Source organism: Brachionichthys hirsutus, unplaced genomic scaffold, assembly GCF_040956055.1.
Source record: "Brachionichthys hirsutus isolate HB-005 unplaced genomic scaffold, CSIRO-AGI_Bhir_v1 contig_399, whole genome shotgun sequence".
NCBI classification, from domain to species: Eukaryota; Metazoa; Chordata; class Actinopteri; order Lophiiformes; family Brachionichthyidae; genus Brachionichthys; species Brachionichthys hirsutus.
Window position 1 is genome coordinate 15,011 of NW_027180776.1, and position 17,143 is coordinate 32,153.

The 17,143-nt window shown below is 46.4% G+C and overlaps 2 protein-coding genes across 2 annotated transcripts; both read left to right on the forward strand.

The window, feature by feature from the left end:
* The first annotated feature begins 571 nt into the window (after positions 1-571).
* Positions 572-9,707, forward strand: LOC137916675 (transcription factor AP-2-delta-like). The gene is made up of 8 exons (XM_068759649.1): positions 572-610; positions 1,306-1,824; positions 3,914-3,974; positions 6,920-7,085; positions 8,207-8,325; positions 8,407-8,548; positions 9,263-9,376; positions 9,491-9,707. The coding sequence occupies exons 1-8, from the start codon at positions 572-574 to the stop codon at positions 9,705-9,707; spliced, it is 1,377 nt and encodes a 458-aa protein (XP_068615750.1).
* A 4,488-nt stretch (positions 9,708-14,195) lies between these two features.
* LOC137916676 (transcription factor AP-2-beta-like) lies at positions 14,196-16,640 on the forward strand (the record flags this gene model as incomplete). Its single annotated transcript, XM_068759650.1, is given in 3 exon segments — positions 14,196-14,243; positions 16,177-16,318; positions 16,321-16,640. Coding segments are annotated over 3 exon segments (510 nt in total), but the record flags the coding sequence as incomplete, so codon positions are not given.
* Positions 16,641-17,143: the final 503 nt, after the last annotated feature.

The window sequence follows — 17,143 nt, forward strand, 5'->3', positions numbered from 1 at the left end:
TCCGTCTATAATCATCTTTATATTCCAAAGCCAAAAACTTACATGTCCGTCGAAAATCCGTGCATGTCTGTAAAACGGCTGAACGAAAAAAATCTAAAATAATAATAATAAAAAATAACGCGAGCGGAACGAAGCCGAGGAAATACAAACGGGTCAAAAAAGGAAAAAAAATGTCCACGAAAAGCGCTGAAAATGTTGAAAGAAGCCGTCGGTTCCTTATTAAAGGCGAAGATACAATATTTATTCCTTGTCTCCTGGGATGCTGCTGCTCCGTCTATTGTCCTCCCATTCCTCAGTGCTGATGCTTAATTTTCAAAACTTCTATATTACCAAGGGACCTACGACATCAGCCGAGAAATACCCTGCAAGTACAAAATCCGTGCGCCAGCCCCGTCCGTGCAGAGGGGAGACGCTCCGACAGCTTTCTGCCGCTACCCAGAGCGCGCAAGAGGGGACTTTTCCATTTCTCTCGCTTTCTTTTGAGGATTTTAACAGATTTTTTTTTATTTCTAATTTGATCGTGTCCAGAGAGCGGAGGAAAAAAAAACGGGTTACTTTGGAGAAAAGCACAATGTCATCGACCTTCCCCGGACTTGTCCACGACGCAGAGGTAACCGAATTTATTTACTTGTGCGCCCTTTTAATTCGTCAAATTACAGTCGGCGTGTATAGAGGAATCAATAGTTTTGCTTTAAAGCGGGTTATGAGGGCGCATTTTGGGACGCAGTGTAACCGGACTGGGTCGCGTAATAGAATATAGAGGCTAAATATGCATGCGGGGAGAAATGAGTCCGGAAATCTGGGCTTTTTTTTATTTTATTCATGTGTGGAAACAAACGAGCCGGTAACGGTGTGATTAGAACATTTTAGGGCGGAACACTCCGCCGTGTCTCTCTCTGCTTACCTCCCATCCAGAATGAGCGAGACGCGCTGCAGGACAGCATCAGCTGCAGCTCGGTAATAATAATAATAATAATAATAATAATAATAATAATAATATATAACAGCACGCCTCTTAGAACGCTGCGAGGAGAATGACAGGCACGCCAAAAGGGAGGGGGGGGGGGGGGGGGGGGAAGAGATACCGATGGCTCAGCTGCCGTGCGTTGGTTCCCCTCCCGGGCTCGTGGAAATGACATCTCCTTCAGGTGCGTTAAAAGTGTGGGAGGAAAACGCTTTGAGTGCGTGCGTGAGTTTGTGTTTCGTGTTTTTGGGGAGGCAGAGAGAGGAGACGCCGCGGCTGATGCTAAATGACAACGCGGCTCTCACGCCCCCCCCCCCCCCCGTCTCTTTATTATCTCGCAGATACGTCACGACGGATCAAACAGCTACCGGCTCATGCAGCTCGGCTGCCTGGAGTCCGTGGCCAACTCTTCGGTGGCCTACTCCTCCTCCTCCCCGCTCACCTACCCGGCGGCGGCCGCCACGGAGTTCGCCTCGCCCTACTTCTCGGCCAACCACCAGTACACGCCGCTCCACCACCAGTCCTTCCACTACGAGTTCCAGCACTCCCACCCGGCCGTGGCGCCGGAGGCCTACGGGCTGAACTCGCTGCACTCGGGCCAGTATTACCAGCAGATCCACCACGGGGAACCCGCCGACTTCATCAACCTGCACAACGCGCGCTCGGCCCTCAAGTCCTCCTGCCTGGACGAGCAGCAGCGGCGGGAGCTCGGGTGCCTCGACGCGTACCGGCGCCATGATCTTTCGCTGATGACGTCACATGGCTCTCAGGCCTACGGCGTCGGCATGCACCACCCGGACCAGCGGCTGATACCCGGCGCCGGCCTGGGTCTCTCCGCGCCTGCGTCAGACGACCTGCAGGTACCGGCGGTGCCTCCTCATGTCTGGTTTATTAACACTGCTTTATATGTTCCTGCCCCACTGGCCCATCATTCTGGTCCGTCGCTGACCCCCCCCCCACCCCCACCCCCCTCTTTCTCCATCTATTGTACCAGTAACAGAACAATTCCCCCAAAAAATATTGAGCAGAAAGGCAGCAGATGTCTGCATGTCTGGGACGACACGGGCGGGGCTCCGTTACATTTGACCCCGCGGGTCATCCCAGCCGCCCTCATGGCCTATATACTTTAAAGTTAGTCATATTGGAGAGAATCTTGTTGGCAGCAGAAACGTGACTGTACAACCAGTAAATGTCAAGTGCAGGCGGCGCGCCGGTTTCTAAAGGTTAATTGACTGGCAGTCTATTCAGGCCTTTATTATGAAATCCATCCTTTATGTTTTTTTTGTTTTTTTTTCCACAATCACACGTGACCCCATATTTTACATAATTCTTTTCGATGTAAAGAAATGGTCGAGATGTGTGCGTGTGTGCGTGCGTGTGTCTGCAGAGGCAGAGAAAAGCCGCTGGTTGCTCTATTCTCCGGTTAAGGGCGGATTAACGGATCGGGGTTCGGGGCACAATGGCCGGCTCCTGCGCCATAAAGCACCGTAGTTTATCCAATTACCGACTTAACGTCAATCAGCTTTGTTGCTTATGCAGCGACATCTGAGCCGGTTAAAACTCGGCTCGAGTTAAACACTATTTTTTAGAGAGCGGACACATAATTTCAGGCACGTTAACTCAGCTCAATGATGTGTCGCTTTTATGCACCGACGTACGAAATGGGCTACTAACAAAATAATTTTATATTATTAATTTTTATTAATTTACTGGTAAACGGAAACATAAATAAAATAAAATTTGGAAATTATACATTTTCCTATATTTTGCAATTGTAAATAGGTTTTCTTTATTTCAAAGCAACATCAGCTTCAAAATGTAAATTTTAGTTTTAAATAATTAAATGAAAATAACAGAAGCATAATTAACGTTAATATGCGATTTATGTGCTACATTTCACAATTTATATTGTTTAAATTAGCATATAAATATGCTTTATTTTATTTTTATATTTTTTCATATCCAGACATATTTATTTTGCCACCATTTTGGCACTAACCCTATATCTTTATCTAAAGCATGCGCGCACATGAAAAGAGCGCAGGTTTGACCCTTTATGCGTAAAAGAAAGGCGCGGCTCGTGAACCTGAGCTGGCGCGAGGCGGACGCGCGTGAACCGAACAGATGCGCCCGGCCGGGCCGGCCCCGTGCAGCCCCGGTCGCATCTTTGAGCGCGTTAAAGAGATTTTCATGCTGAACAAAGGCAGCTGCCACACCTTTCCCCCCGCCGCTAAGCTGATTCATGCAACACTTCTGCGTTTTGTATATTGATTTTATAATCACTTTAGCTTCGCATCAGAAGAAAAGAAACAGAGCAGGAGCTGGTAAAAAGAAAAAAGAGCTGCAACAACCTCCTCCTTTCAGGTTTATTTTAATCACGGGGGTTCTGCGTGGGCCGGGCCTCCAGGCTCGGGAGGGGGGGGGATTAAGATTTCTGTATTAAAATAAAGCGCGTGTTTTCCTTTCTTGATGACATTGTTGATTGGGTGTGATCTGGAGTAAAATGGCGGCTGTAACAGGTTTCCATGTACAGGTTATGGGCCTGTGCGTCGTGGGCTGCTGGTTCCTCGCTGCAGATGCTCCCAACAGGTTGGAGGCTGCTGCGCGGACGAGGCGCGCTGTCCTCCCCGACAGCCCGGAGCCTCTCAAGCGGTCCGTTCGGACCCTGAGCTGCATTTCAATCTGTGCGCTCACTTCCACTCAGAGCCCATAGAAAGATGCTAAGCTAACAGAGAAGCTTCCACGCACGGCTGCGTGATATTTTATTATTGTGTTGTTGTCTTTACGCTAGAATAAGGAGCCTACAGGAAGGAGCTCACTGTTTCAACAGCCATGGATAGATAGATGGATGGATGGATGACACCACAACTCGCGCGTAAAATGAAATGAACGCCATTCTTTCCGGCTGCTGGGTAAACCGCGTCCTATAATGAGCGTGTCTCTCCGCAGGGCTCCGTGGAGGCGCAGTGCGGGCTGGTGCTGAACGGCCAGGGGGGCGTCATCCGGAGAGGTGAGGTTCCCGTCGACTCTGTTGTCTTACCGGAGGCCGCGGACACTCACGGCGCGACGCGACGCGACAGCGGGCAGGCAGACAAACAGGCGGAACAGTCTGCTCTTGTCGGCTGTCAGCGCGTTACGCCGCTCCTCGCCTATTTAAACGCTCACGCGGTGAACACGCGCGCAGACACGGCGCTCCGCGTTTCCACGCTGAGATGGACTGTCACTCACACGCACGCTTTTATTGTTTTTTTTTTTTTTTTTTCACCTCTCACACTAAACATTTCCTGTTGTTGTTTCTTTATTTATAGACCGAATCAAAATGTCAACAAAGTCATTGATAAGTATACTTGATTTATTTAACTGCACTTTGTCACACTAAATATAGTTAAACGCCTCCTTTTATATGAAGTCGTTTTGGAATGACGGCTTGTTTTCATGAAATAAATATTGGAATATAATAATATTCATTAAAACAAACCGATTTGTCTCTCCCTCCTGCATTAAAATTAAAAAAAAGAGGAAACATCTAAAGGAATAGTCCAAATTAACAATTATTTTTAAACCATTTTACAAGATAATTTAACGAAAATATAGTAAATATATCTATCTATCTCATTGCCATTTCTTCTTTGCAGATGAAATTTAACTTTAATTTCGCGTCTATTTTATTAAAGTGAGGGGCTGTGCTGAACCTGAACCTTTGCATGCGCCTCCTGTGTTTAATCAGTGGATCCTGTTTAAAGGCCGGGCATCGGTGCATGGGGACTCGTCCTGCCTGCAGCAGCCAGTCTCCTCCCGAGTCCGGGTTTGGCCCATCAAAGCCTGATGCGGGATTTAATTATTTTATTTTTTTAAGTTTTCCATGCAGAAATGAAGGCTGGTCTCGGGTCTGCTTTTTCCTAGGTGTTGGGGCTTTTCTCTCGTATTGACGCGGGGATCCCTCCGCCATCACTTTGGGTTAACGCTGCGCCGTATTTGGCCCTGAGCTCAGCCGCTGCAACCATCACAACCAATAATCTTTGCTTTACCTCCCGCTCCCCGTATCGATAGCTTCTCTCGCCTCGGGCGGACGCTTTGATATGCTAATGAGGGTGCGGGGGGGGGGGGGGGGATTCAGCCGGGATCATATTAATGTTGTTCTTTCTGACTGCGGCTTTTGGCGCCATGAATATTCACGTGACCCTTTTTTCAAAAGGAAATCACTGGAGAAACGCGGATCCTACTTAGGAGGAGTCTTCTGTGTTTTTAATCACCCTCTGTGCATGCGCGCTCGCCCCCGCCGCTTCATCCACCGCACGCGCCTCTCTTTCTCTCTCCTGTCAAGACATCGGCGCGCTCTTTTTTTTTTTTTTTTGGAGCTATAAAAACACTGTTGTTAAAATATGAGCAGAATGACATCTGGCCCGTGTCTCCTTTTTCTTTAATTTTCGTGGCAAACGCGTAAAAGGGAGCGCTTGATTCCGCGTGTGATCCCGCCCGCCGCTCGCGCCGCCCGCCCGAGGCTACTCTCCGATGCTTAAATACCGCTATAGCCTCTGGGCCCGGGCGCGCTCCACCGACTTGCACTACCGGCAATAGCTCTTTTCGATTGCCCTTGGCAACGTAAAAATACAAACTACTTTGAATCAAAACATTTTTAGGGGAATTAATATGATGTGAACCCGCGCGGCTTTCACACGCGCGCCCCCTTTTCAGAGCGCGCGAATCCTGACAGACACGCACCAACCTGGACGTCATTCATGCACACGTGTTCCAAAAACTTTATGACGTCACAGGGGCTGCAGGTGAGAGGTGTTTGGATTAGCTGGTGGCCAAACGCGTTGTTTCTTTTCAGGCCTAAACGGGCTTCCGTTCCTTCATTCCACCCATGCATGGATGAATAACGAAGAGTCGCACCCGTGCTGGTAGATTTGATAATGAGGCAGATGAATAATACAGGACATCAGACAGAAGCCTCGCGTTTCAGCATGGGACGTTAGATTAATAATAACAGGCCTCAGAACAGTCGATATATTCCAGAAGGGCTGGGCAACACTGATTTCCAATGCAATTAATAATGGGAAGGAATCTTCATCACAACCACTATCATTTATTCATGCGTTCAGGAGCGAGAGTCGGGCTGGACGGTGGTGAAAGTCAAGGTCTTGTTTCCTTCTCTTGTAATTTCATCACACGCAGACAAATACTGTGCAACAGGAACATAAATATATACGAAAGCCGGCTAAAAAACTATATACAGGTTAATATTGAACAGAATTTAGAGCAAAAATAAACTGTGACAATGCAAAGATGTAAAATGCATTGTAAAATTATCTGATTAATGATTTGGAAGTTAGTGGAAGTGGAAAAGCTTTGTTGGTGTAATGCTTTATTTATCACATGAATATAGAATAAGGCTTCCTTATTTAAATAACTTCTATCCAGAGAGCCCTCGTGTAAATCAAGGGTCGGATATATTCAGGTTTACAAAATAAAGAGCACATTTTTCCTAAAATATCCAAGCTAACATCTTCGCAGATGGTCAAAGTATGTAAAAAAAAAAAAAAATTCTATTCAATCATCTTTCCACCATAGATTTTTAAATCCTCATGTTATGCAGAGAAGCATAAATTAAAAACAGACGCCTAAATCTGATGAAATTCAGCATTAGAGCAGCTAGATTTGCTCATTTCAGTTGAAACACAGGATACATTTTCATGGTGACAAAATATGAAGCCAATAAATCATTTTTTTAAAGATAGAAAAGATCAAACGGAAATGCCTCTTTAGTTTGACCAGTGCATTTTGCAGCAGCATTATATTTATTCCTCTTCCAGACTTGGAGTTGCAGAGTCGTGCTCTAAACTCACTCCACTGTGCAGGAGCATGCATGCAACAATGACTCAGCTAATGCTAACCGCTGTGCCGCTCCGTGCCGAACCTCTTTGTGAAGCATCTTGTGTCTCTGTCGTGCAGGAGGAACGTGCGTAGTGAATCCCACAGACTTGTTCTGTTCGGTACCGGGTCGACTGTCCCTGCTCAGCTCCACCTCCAAGTACAAAGTCACCATCGCCGAGGTGAAAAGAAGACTGTCCCCGCCAGAGTGCCTCAACGCCTCCTTATTGGGGGGCATACTGCGTAGGTCAGTACCCAGCATGCTTCTGTAATGGATCTAAATGTGTTTCCGAGAGAGATCTGTAGATTGGAAGTCCGATCAAGTAAGGAATCTCAATGGCATCGCAGCTCCATGCAGAATCATTTCATCATGCCGCTGCAGAGGACTTCACATTTTATTAAAATAAAAGTGTTCCTCATAAATGAATTCTGCAGGTTATACCGATTTAAGATCGGCAGGTGTACGTCCTCAGACTTTTACTTCCTCAATCCTGGAAGCAATATCCTGCAGCAAGTCGTGACTGAGGTAAAGAGGCCAGGGAGATAAAGAGAAAATATTGTTTCCACGGCATAAATCTGGCTCGTATCGTGGCGAGAGATGCCTGAGTCTGAGTCGCCCTCGGATGAAACGGAAGATATAGAGCAGCATCCGCAAAGACTGATGTAGGCGAACCAGGGGCCGGGGCTGCACGCGCCGCCGTGCCCAGGGAGCCAGAGGGAGTCGAGTCCGGGGCCAAAGCATGCCAGGATCAGAGGAAACAGAGGAAGCAAAGAGTTGCCAACACTGTATTATTGATGAGGCAGAGAGAAAGGGAAGAGAGGAAAGAATATGGCTGATCCTACATGATGAGGCATCAGCAAAGCAGAGGCATGTTGGAAAAATGAGAAGCATCGTCTGGGGGTAAAGAATCCATCACGGAGAATCTGTCCTCGCGCGTCGTCGTGTCATTTGAATGTACGGAAGTTGATCACGACTGGAAAACTGTTCGCACACCGAATGACAGGAATCACGTTTAATCCAAATATCCCAAAAGAGTTTAAAAACCTTAAAAAGATGAAGGACTTTTTCTGTTTGTTTCTTTTCAAAATAGAACTTTTCACTTTGGGTTTTGGAAAGAAATGACAAAATAAACTCCAGGGGACGTGCTTCCGTATCTATGTATAAAAACGTAACATATAAATGAGTTGACGTGTTTTAATTTTCCACTCTTTGATTTTACTGCTTTGTCAAATCAAAGAGGAGCTTTTGTTCCTCCCGCACTCATTAAGACACTGTTCAGTGTTTGAGAAGCGGTCATGTGATCGGTGGATGATCAGCCTTTTCTTGCCTTACATTAATCAAGCCATGCTATTTTGCTCCTCCGTTAGAGCAAAGTCTAAGAACGGAGGCCGGTGTCTCCGGGAGAAATTAGACCGTCTGGGCCTCAACCTGCCGGCAGGACGGAGGAAAGCTGCCAACGTCACGCTGCTCACCTCCCTGGTGGAAGGTAAGGCCGGAAGTCCTCTCCGGAAAAACGGCCCAAATATTCCAGTTTTAGCGCAAAGTCTCATCCGATTTCCATCCTCAGGTGAGGCCCTCCACCTGGCGAGGGACTTCGGCTACACCTGCGAGACAGAGTTTCCCAGTAAGGCGGTCGGGGAACATTTGGCAAGGCAGCACAGCGAGCCCAAAGAAACCAGCGCACGCAAGAAAATGGTTCTGGCCACAAAGTGAGGACGTAAACACGCAGGCGTTCAAATAGGACCCGCGTAAAGTGTTCTGTATGCTAGAATTTGGGATTCCATTGCTTTCCATCCACCGTCACTTTATTTGGAACAAATTCAACCTTTGATTTTTTTCCCACCACACACGTCTCACCCTTTCAGCCAGTCTTACGCTCATCTGTACAAAGTTGGCTCTAAAAAAAAGGCCATATTCCAAATGTCTAAGAAGAATATAAAAGATTCCTGTATCCACACCTCTCTCTCTGGATCCACGTCAAAATGTGCCGGATTGTTCCCCCCCCAATCTGCCCAACCCTCCTTCCAAGTTTCCTGAAAATACATCAAGGAGTTTTTCGTGTAATCTTTCAAAGAGTCAGACAAAGTCAAAAAACACATACTTGTATAAAGAGCAGAAGAAAAGAGGTTGGTTATTGGGGTCTGGTTAACAAGAAAGATTTCATATAAGAAACCAAAATTCAACAACAATGGGAAAACATTCCCTCTCGTGCTCGAATTTTAAAGATCAAATTTGAGCGCCGAATAAGATTTTCCATATAAAATCATCCAACGAAGGATTTCGTATCACATTGTGAATGTGCCGCTGTCTGTGTGTGTGTGTGTGTGTGTGTGTGTCAGAAAGAAAACTGGAGCAGCTCTGGCTGAGCTGCAGACAGATGGTTAAACCCTCGTCCCTCCCCAACCCTTCTTTTTGTCTGTCAGGCAAATCTGTAAGGAGTTCCAGGATTTACTGAGCCAAGACCGTTCTCCTCTGGGCTCCTCCAGACCGACCCCCATCCTGGACATGGACATCCAGAGACACCTCACACACTTCAGGTAAGCACCAGAGGGGGGGGGGGGGGGGGGGCTAGCCTGACTACATGCCATGACGCTGGGAGAGGACAAGGAACTGTTCCACGGTTCTCACGCTCGTTTCTTTCTATCCGACAGTCTGATCACTCACGGGTTTGGCACGCCGGCGGTCTGCGCCGCCCTCAGCACCTTCCAGACGGTCCTGAGCGAGATGCTCAACTACCTGGACAAGAACTCCGGCGGCAAAGCGGGCGGAGCGACCGAACAGCAAATCAACAACAGCTCGGAGAAGACGCAGCTCCGGAAAAGCGGCGAGCCCCAGAGCAAAGACGGGAAGACGGAAAAGACTGAGTAGCCCCCCCGACTCCCACTGCATTTAGGGGAGTGTGTGTGTGTGTGTGTGTGTGTGTGTGTGTGTGTGTGTGTGTGTGTGTGTCTTGACGTGGAGGAGCTTCACCATGGAGATTGCTGTAACTCATCCAATACTTTTTTTTTGGTTTATTTATTCTGAAACCGGAAGTAAACTTGGCCATGCTGACGTTGCAGTTCAGGCAGGTGTGTTTAGTGACGACACGCACACACACACACACACACGCACACACACATCATGTCAAATCCCACCCCCTGTGACGTCACATGACCGACCAATCTGACTCACCTTTACTTTATTTTATCATCACGGGAGAAGAGATTGTTCCTGGATGAGAGAATGCTGAACTGTGCGTGTGTGTGTGCGCGCGTGCGTGTGTGTGTGTGTGTGTGTGTGTGTGCGTGCGTGCGTGCGTGTTGCTCTTCCCTGTGCATGTCTATCTTTGTACACTCCCCTAAATCTCGACTCAAGCTCTCTGGCTCCTTCGTGAACATTTGTAAAGATATATATAAATATTTAAATTACTTTTTCTTGCAGGCTTTCAGCTACATGGATGTTAAATGCTGGTGATCAATAAAGACGGTTGATATGTGTTCTATACTATTTGCTGTGGCTTTAACATGCACACACACACACACACACACACACACACTATGTTTAAACACACAGAACAGAGTTAAGAGAAGCAGTGTGGCTGAATTATACGAGTTCGGTGTTAGAATGATTATTAAAGAGTCAGAGTTCCCTCTTTCATGTTGCTGAAACAAGGCTCTGCCTACAGAAAAGTTCAAACGCGTCCTTTGTAGGAGCCAGGGTGTGTGTTTGTCTTCAGTTTGTTTGACTTCTGTCAGGTTTCTCTCCTTATTTATATATTTCATAATAACAATGTGATTCTAAAACGCAGCGAGGAGCCGCTGCCTGTTGGCGTCTCTGTGTAGCGTCTGTTTTGAGCTTTAAGATTCCATTCAATTAAAAAAAAAAAAAAAAAGAGCTCACACATAACACGACAATACATCATCAGACAGGATGCATTCACCCAGAATCCGCGGGAGTTCAGCCTCGGGTGGGGAAATAATAGTGGTATTAGAGACCAGGCATTATTGCACAATAAAAAAAAAAAGTATTTTGGCGTCACCATCATCTGTTAAAGTTGGGTTACAAACAGGACGAGTCACCAGGTCGTCACAGGACTGAACTTTATTTGCTGCATCTTCTCAGCCACAGATGATTTTGAGGCATCGCTTTGGGTTCAGAACTTCTCTGCAAACATCCTCATGAAGCAGCCAAAACGTCTCACAGAGGGGTTCCGGGTCCGGATTCAAACCCAGAACCTTATGGGACTGTGCAACCTGCGAAACTGCATAGTGATGATAAAAATAAAAAAAGTCTGAGAAACTTTAAAAAATAAGACATTTTAGGCTTTGTCCTCATGACTTGAGACATTTTTTGAAGCAGAATTACGAGGCGACGGGGATGATCGTATAGATCCAAACCCAGCTGCAGGTTCGGGTATCGACCCTATGACGTCCAGAACTCCAGAGGGAATAATCGGAAAGAAGCAGCAGGAAAACGAAATGGGTTCATCGTTTGAGTGTCTGGAGAGGAAACGGGTTTGTGCGTGATGCGTAATTCACCGTTTCCCCTTCCGGTCCTCGGTGCGTCGTGTTTGTTGCACCAGGAATAAATGTCAATGCAGTTCACGCGTTTCTATATGCAAACACACCAAACATGTTTATTCAATCCAGAACTGCACGCAGAGAATTCTGCCATTTGTGTGGAAGGGAATTAAAGCGTCTTTGGTCTCAGAGGGAAACTCCCGCTGACTGAGCCCGAAAGCCATGAATAGCAAAACTCTGCTGACTTCTAAGCCCCGTCTCTCCGAGCCTTCCTCCTCTGAAGCTACAACCCTCCTCCTCCTCTTCCTCCATGGCTTCTGTGCTCAAACCTCATCCCCTCCTGTCCTGATCCGCATCAGTCCCATGGAACACGAGCAGTTCTGATGAAGTCATTTACTCATCGTGCACAAACACGCATGGACATCCAGGACGCTCCCTGTTTGGTCCTGCATCCTCTGATGCTTCCACGTGTTGGATGCTGAGCGGGGAGTGGATGTGGAGGTCATGCTTCATTTAATCATGCAGCGTAATATTGAATAATTGAACATTTTATATTATATATATGTTTAAAAACTCAAATGTACAGGCTTAAGACAGTTAACAGTTTTTATAATCCAATCCTGTACTCTCTCTCTCTCTCTCTCCTCCGTCTGCGTTCAGCTCTTGTCCGTGGTGTTCTAGTGCCGTCTAGTGGTCGCCAGTGGAAGTGCAGCTTCAATCAGTGAACAAGTTCAGAAATGAAATTCTGCATTAAAAATATTAAAGAAAGTGGTGTTTAAATTCACTTGAGATCCAAAATATTGCATGTGGGGTTTTGAAGCATATGTTTCAGACCTGTCTGCAGCAAAGTGGTCAATAATAGTTGATAAATCAGTTAATAATATAGATCATCTGTGTGATCAAGACAAATATGAATTAATCTATACTTCGCCTATTTTCCAATCCCATCTACTTGAATAAAATGTCATGAATACTGCAGAAATACACAGCAGCTCACTTTGCTGAATTAAAATCAAGTAACTGAACCCAGGCTGAAATAATGAATGCTTCATTTTTAAATACTTTACAGTGTCCCTGCGTTGTTTTCTTCTCTTGTCAGGCGGCACTCGTCATATGTGGGATGCAGCGTGCCTTTAACTGCGACTAAAAGCGTTTGCAAAGGCTGAAAAATAAGGTGGAATCCAAATATTATCGGCGTCTCCCAATTGAAACGCCAGCAAAAAATAGAATGAGGCTGTTTTTGAAGCGGCGGTTGGAAACAAACAAAAAAAAGAAGCTGAGCGCAGATAGAGAGAGAGAGGCCTGTTACTTTGACATGTGTGTAATGTATGCTGATAAATCGCGTGTCAAAGCCCCGCAGGACGACCACAACCATCGCCTCAAGACGTCCAGACTGTCAGGACATCTGTCGTTGCTGACAGTCATATGTCCTGCCATTTGTGTGTGTGTGTGTGTGTGTGTGTGTGTGTGTTTGAGACAGAATACGGGTGAATATTTGGCAGCGGGTCGCTTCAGAGAACACGACAACAGCCATGGTCCTTAAACATTCATGACTTGGATTTTTGGTGAAAATTCCTTGTTTTTTTTCTCCTTTTCATGAAACATTGAAGGAACGGACACACAAGCAGGAGTAGAGACACAACATGAAAGCTTTTATTTGAAGTTAAACATGTGCATCTTGGCTTTGTGGACCTCTTCCAGTCATAAAGTGAACAGCAAAATGTTTTACAAATTAGATTCAGGCCACTTTCATGTGTGGCTCTGCTTTAGATTCATGTCTTTGTGCTGTTTTCTAGAGATCAGAATAATGATCACACTGACAATAAAAGCATTTAATATACAAACAAATACTTGAGAACTCGACTGCAAAGCTTCGAGATGTCCTTCCTGTCCAGCCAGAAATTCAAATAATCAGATTCACAGGCATTTTTTCGAGGTTTGTGCATGTGTAGTCTTCGGACACTAGGGGGCGCAGTGCGCACACGATTGGGGGAAAAAAAAGTCTGAAGTCGATTACATGATTGATGACATCTTTTAATAGTTATTTTCAGCAACTTTAATGATTTTGACCTATTTTTTCCAAGAGAAGGAGAAAATATACAGCTGATCAGACTTTTCCAACATCAACCGTGAAATATTTTATTATGATTTTATTTAATATATAAGAATGTGAGATAAATCAAGAAGCTTTAAGATAGATCCGTAAAATGACTGAAAGCATAGAATAAATATAAACTAGTGAATTCAGTGAGTTCTGTTGTGCGTGGTGGCAGTGTGCAGATAGATGACACGAACATGAAATATAATCTGAATTATACGCTCTGGTCCTCCGGATGATTTTAAACTGAATGAACTTTGATGGAAGATTTATCAGACAATACTTTCCACCAGTTACCACAGGAATCAATAACTTAGATTAGAAGTTTATATTAATATACTGTTAATATGATTCTATACTGTGACTTATATCAGGATTATGTCCGGATCTTGTTTACATTGTTGTCTGATGTGATTGGACGGTGGACCAAGACACTATTTAGCATTAAAGAAGCTTAAAAATATGAACTGGAATAAAAGCGAGACCGGATTTCATTTTTATTTAAAAAAAATCACGCAGATGCGTAATAAATGAAACATTGATTATTATAATTTGTTTGTTTGTTGCTCATGATCATGCGTGAATCAGCCACGCAGCTTCTTCTTATCACCATTCACAAAGCCCGTCTGCTTTTAGGGAGGGCGGAGAGAGGGAGAGAGAGGGAGGGAGGGAAGGAGAGAGAGAGAGAGGGAGAGAGAGAGATGAAGTATCCCTTCCTCACTTGGTTGCATTCGGTTTACCGACGCCGGAGAAGCGACCATGCTGTGGAAACTAGTTGAGAATGTGAAGTATGAAGATATTTATGAGGTAACGTTTCCGTCCACGTCTGTGCGCGTTAAAGAAAGACTTATTAGACAAACTTTTAAGGCTATAATGAAGTTTTTAATCGTTAAGAGAAGTGTGTGTGTGTGTGTGTGTGTGTGTGCGTGAGTGTGAGTGTGGAGGGGGGGTCCTCTGGAGGTCGGGGGCCTGTTACTCTATGATGGGATGCTCATATCAACTGGAGGTTGTATCTCCCATCACAATTTTTCCTTAAGAAACAAATTGCGCTATTTTTTTTTTTACCTCTGCAGTCGTTTTGTGTTTTGATAATGGAGTCAAGGGGTTCAATAAAATAGAATTTGCATTTATTTATATTTTATTTTGTTGCATTTCTAGAATCGTCATATATGTAAATACTACAAATAAATCCAAAAAGGATGGAATAATCGCTATATTTGAAAATAGAAAAATAGAAATATTATATAAAAATAGTTGAAGCAAAATTAAAAAATAAAATAGAATTTAGAGCCTCTTAAAATGGTCGAAAAACAAATGAACACGTTTCCGATGTTCGACAGCGGAGCGGAGCTGCAGGTCAGATGAGGCTCATGTTTCATCATCTGGCTTTCATCCAGGACAATCATTTTCAGTGGAGTGGGGCGAGGCGAGAGGGAGGAATACCGGCGCACGCGTGGGCGCAAAGCGGCACCGGCGGCGCGCGCTGAATGGGCTCGAGCACAAAGCGCGTGAAGAAAGGGCGTCCGGCGAGGCCCCTCGTCTCCACGCCGCACATGGCATCTCTCCCACGGCGCGAGGGAGGGGGGGGGGCGGGGGCGTTAGGCCGACAATGTAAAGTGTAATCGCTTCTTTTGACGAGCCCCCCCCCCCCCCCCCCCCCCCCGCGTGCGCTCTCCTGGCGTGCATGGAGCGTTTTAGTCGACTGTTAAAAGACATCATGAGCTACTTTTTTTTTTTTTTTTTTAAAGACTGTGTGTGTTGGAAGGGTTTCGTTGGAATCACTTAAAAGGAGGTGTCCGTGCGTAAAGGTGAGTTGCATCTTCACGGAGGACGCGTAAAGTATCCTGTGTTTGCGCAATGCACGTGTCTGACCCTGCTTTATTCACTAACTTCAATTGTGCGTGTTTTACCGTTAGTCTGTTTGCGCAGAAAGAATTCGTGCATGCGAATGTCTTCGAAGGCGCCATCTTCCTCCGCCAGAGCCCCCCCCGGATTATGGATTTATTTTATTTTGCGTCAGAGAGACTCCTCTCTCCGTCTCCTGCTGTTCGCGCGCCGTTCCGGCTCTCCACGGAATTTTAAACGTCACTCACTCCCGGTTGCGCGAGAGGCTTCACGCTCCGTATGTCGCCAGTCCCCGTCCCCCCCCCCCCTCGCCTCGCGCACGCGTACGCGCGCGCATTAATATTCCTGTAAGTCTCAGTCATGAATAACAATTACACCGTGCACCGGGGGTGGAGAGCCGGTTCGCTCCGTGTTCACACTTAGAGCGGTTGCAGCTCCGGGCGGAGGAAGGATCCGCGGATGGAGACGTGAGACCTGCAGGCCCCCCCCTGCGTGCGTACTGCGTGCACACATTTACCTGGAACGAGTTTGGCTTATATCTCGACCCGGCCAGGTGCTTCCCGTCCCGCTGTTACGGTGAACACGCTCGTGACGCGCGCGCGCGCCGGAGGAGGCTTTGCAGATGTTGGTTCATTCCTACTCCGCCGCGGTGAGTTCGCGTCCCTCGCGTTGCGTTTCGGAGCAGATGCTCAATGCGGGCGGGATGGGGGGGGATTTCTGCTGAGAGGCGTGAAGTCATTTCAGACGAAACGACCGAATGTTCCTCCGGTGCTCGTTTTAAAACGTTCCGGCGCAGTTAAATGCGTCGAGGCCTCCATGTGGTTTCATTTTGTTCACGTGGTTCTAATCCTATGAGAGTTTTTACGTGTCCCCCTCCTCTGCACCCCCCCTCCAGGACCGACATGACGGCGTTTCGAGCCACAGCTCGCGCCTGTCCCAGCTGGGCGCGGTATCGCACGCGGGACCGTACTCCAGCGCGCCGCCGCTGTCTCACGCGCCCTCCTCGGACTTCCAGCCTCCGTACTTTCCGCCGCCGTACAGCCGCTCGCTCACTACCAGAGCCAGGACCCGTACTCCCACGTCAGCGACCCCTACTCGCTGAACTCCCTGCACCAGAGCCAGCAGGGCGCGTGGGGGGCGAGGCAACGGGGACAAGACGTCACCGGGGACCGGATGGACGGCTCCGCTCTGCTGGCGCAGCCGCGGGCCTCGTTGCAGCAGCTGTCCGGGCTGGACGCACGGCGGGACTACGGTGGCGTCCGGCGGCCTGACGTGCTGCTGCACGCCGCGCACCACGGGCTGGAGCCCGGCATGGGAGACGCGCTGCTGCACGGTCTCCACGGCATGGAGGACATCCAGGTGAGGAAGAGATGTTTGAGATTCCAAAGCGTTTTACGCGTGGAATTCCCTTTTTCTATTTTATTTTTGTTTGTTTGGTTTTATCCAAGTTATTTTAAGGATATTAATTAATATCACTGCAGTTTAAATTATGATTTATGTTATCGTTTAAATTCAAAATGATTAATAAATGATGATTAAAATAAAGCTGGATAAACTAAATGAAACATATTTACCTTCCAAAAATAAAATCCCCCATATATATATTTTTTTTTATATAAGATGAATAAATTGATAATTGATTGGACTGATGGATGGATGGAGCGCAAACGTTTTTAAGTCAATTTAAAGTAATGCGCTGGAGATGAAGTTTTAATTATTATTATTTTATTACTACAAGCTCATCATTAAATTAATAACATTTATAAGGCATTTAATTTTATTTTACTGGATGATGTGAATTTATTTTGGTGCGTTTACGTTCAATCTAGACGGTAGGACTTTCCCCTGAGGCCGTCACCGTC

Excerpts from the sequence above, each read along its gene's own strand:
- LOC137916675 (XM_068759649.1), top strand. The coding sequence starts at position 572 with ATGTCATCGACCTTCCCCGGACTTGTCCACGACGCAGAG. Across the intron at positions 8,326-8,406 it reads GCTCACCTCCCTGGTGGAAG|GTGAGGCCCTCCACCTGGCG; the intron begins GTAAGGCCGGAA and ends TTCCATCCTCAG. Across the intron at positions 8,549-9,262 it reads AAAATGGTTCTGGCCACAAA|GCAAATCTGTAAGGAGTTCC; the intron begins GTGAGGACGTAA and ends TTTGTCTGTCAG.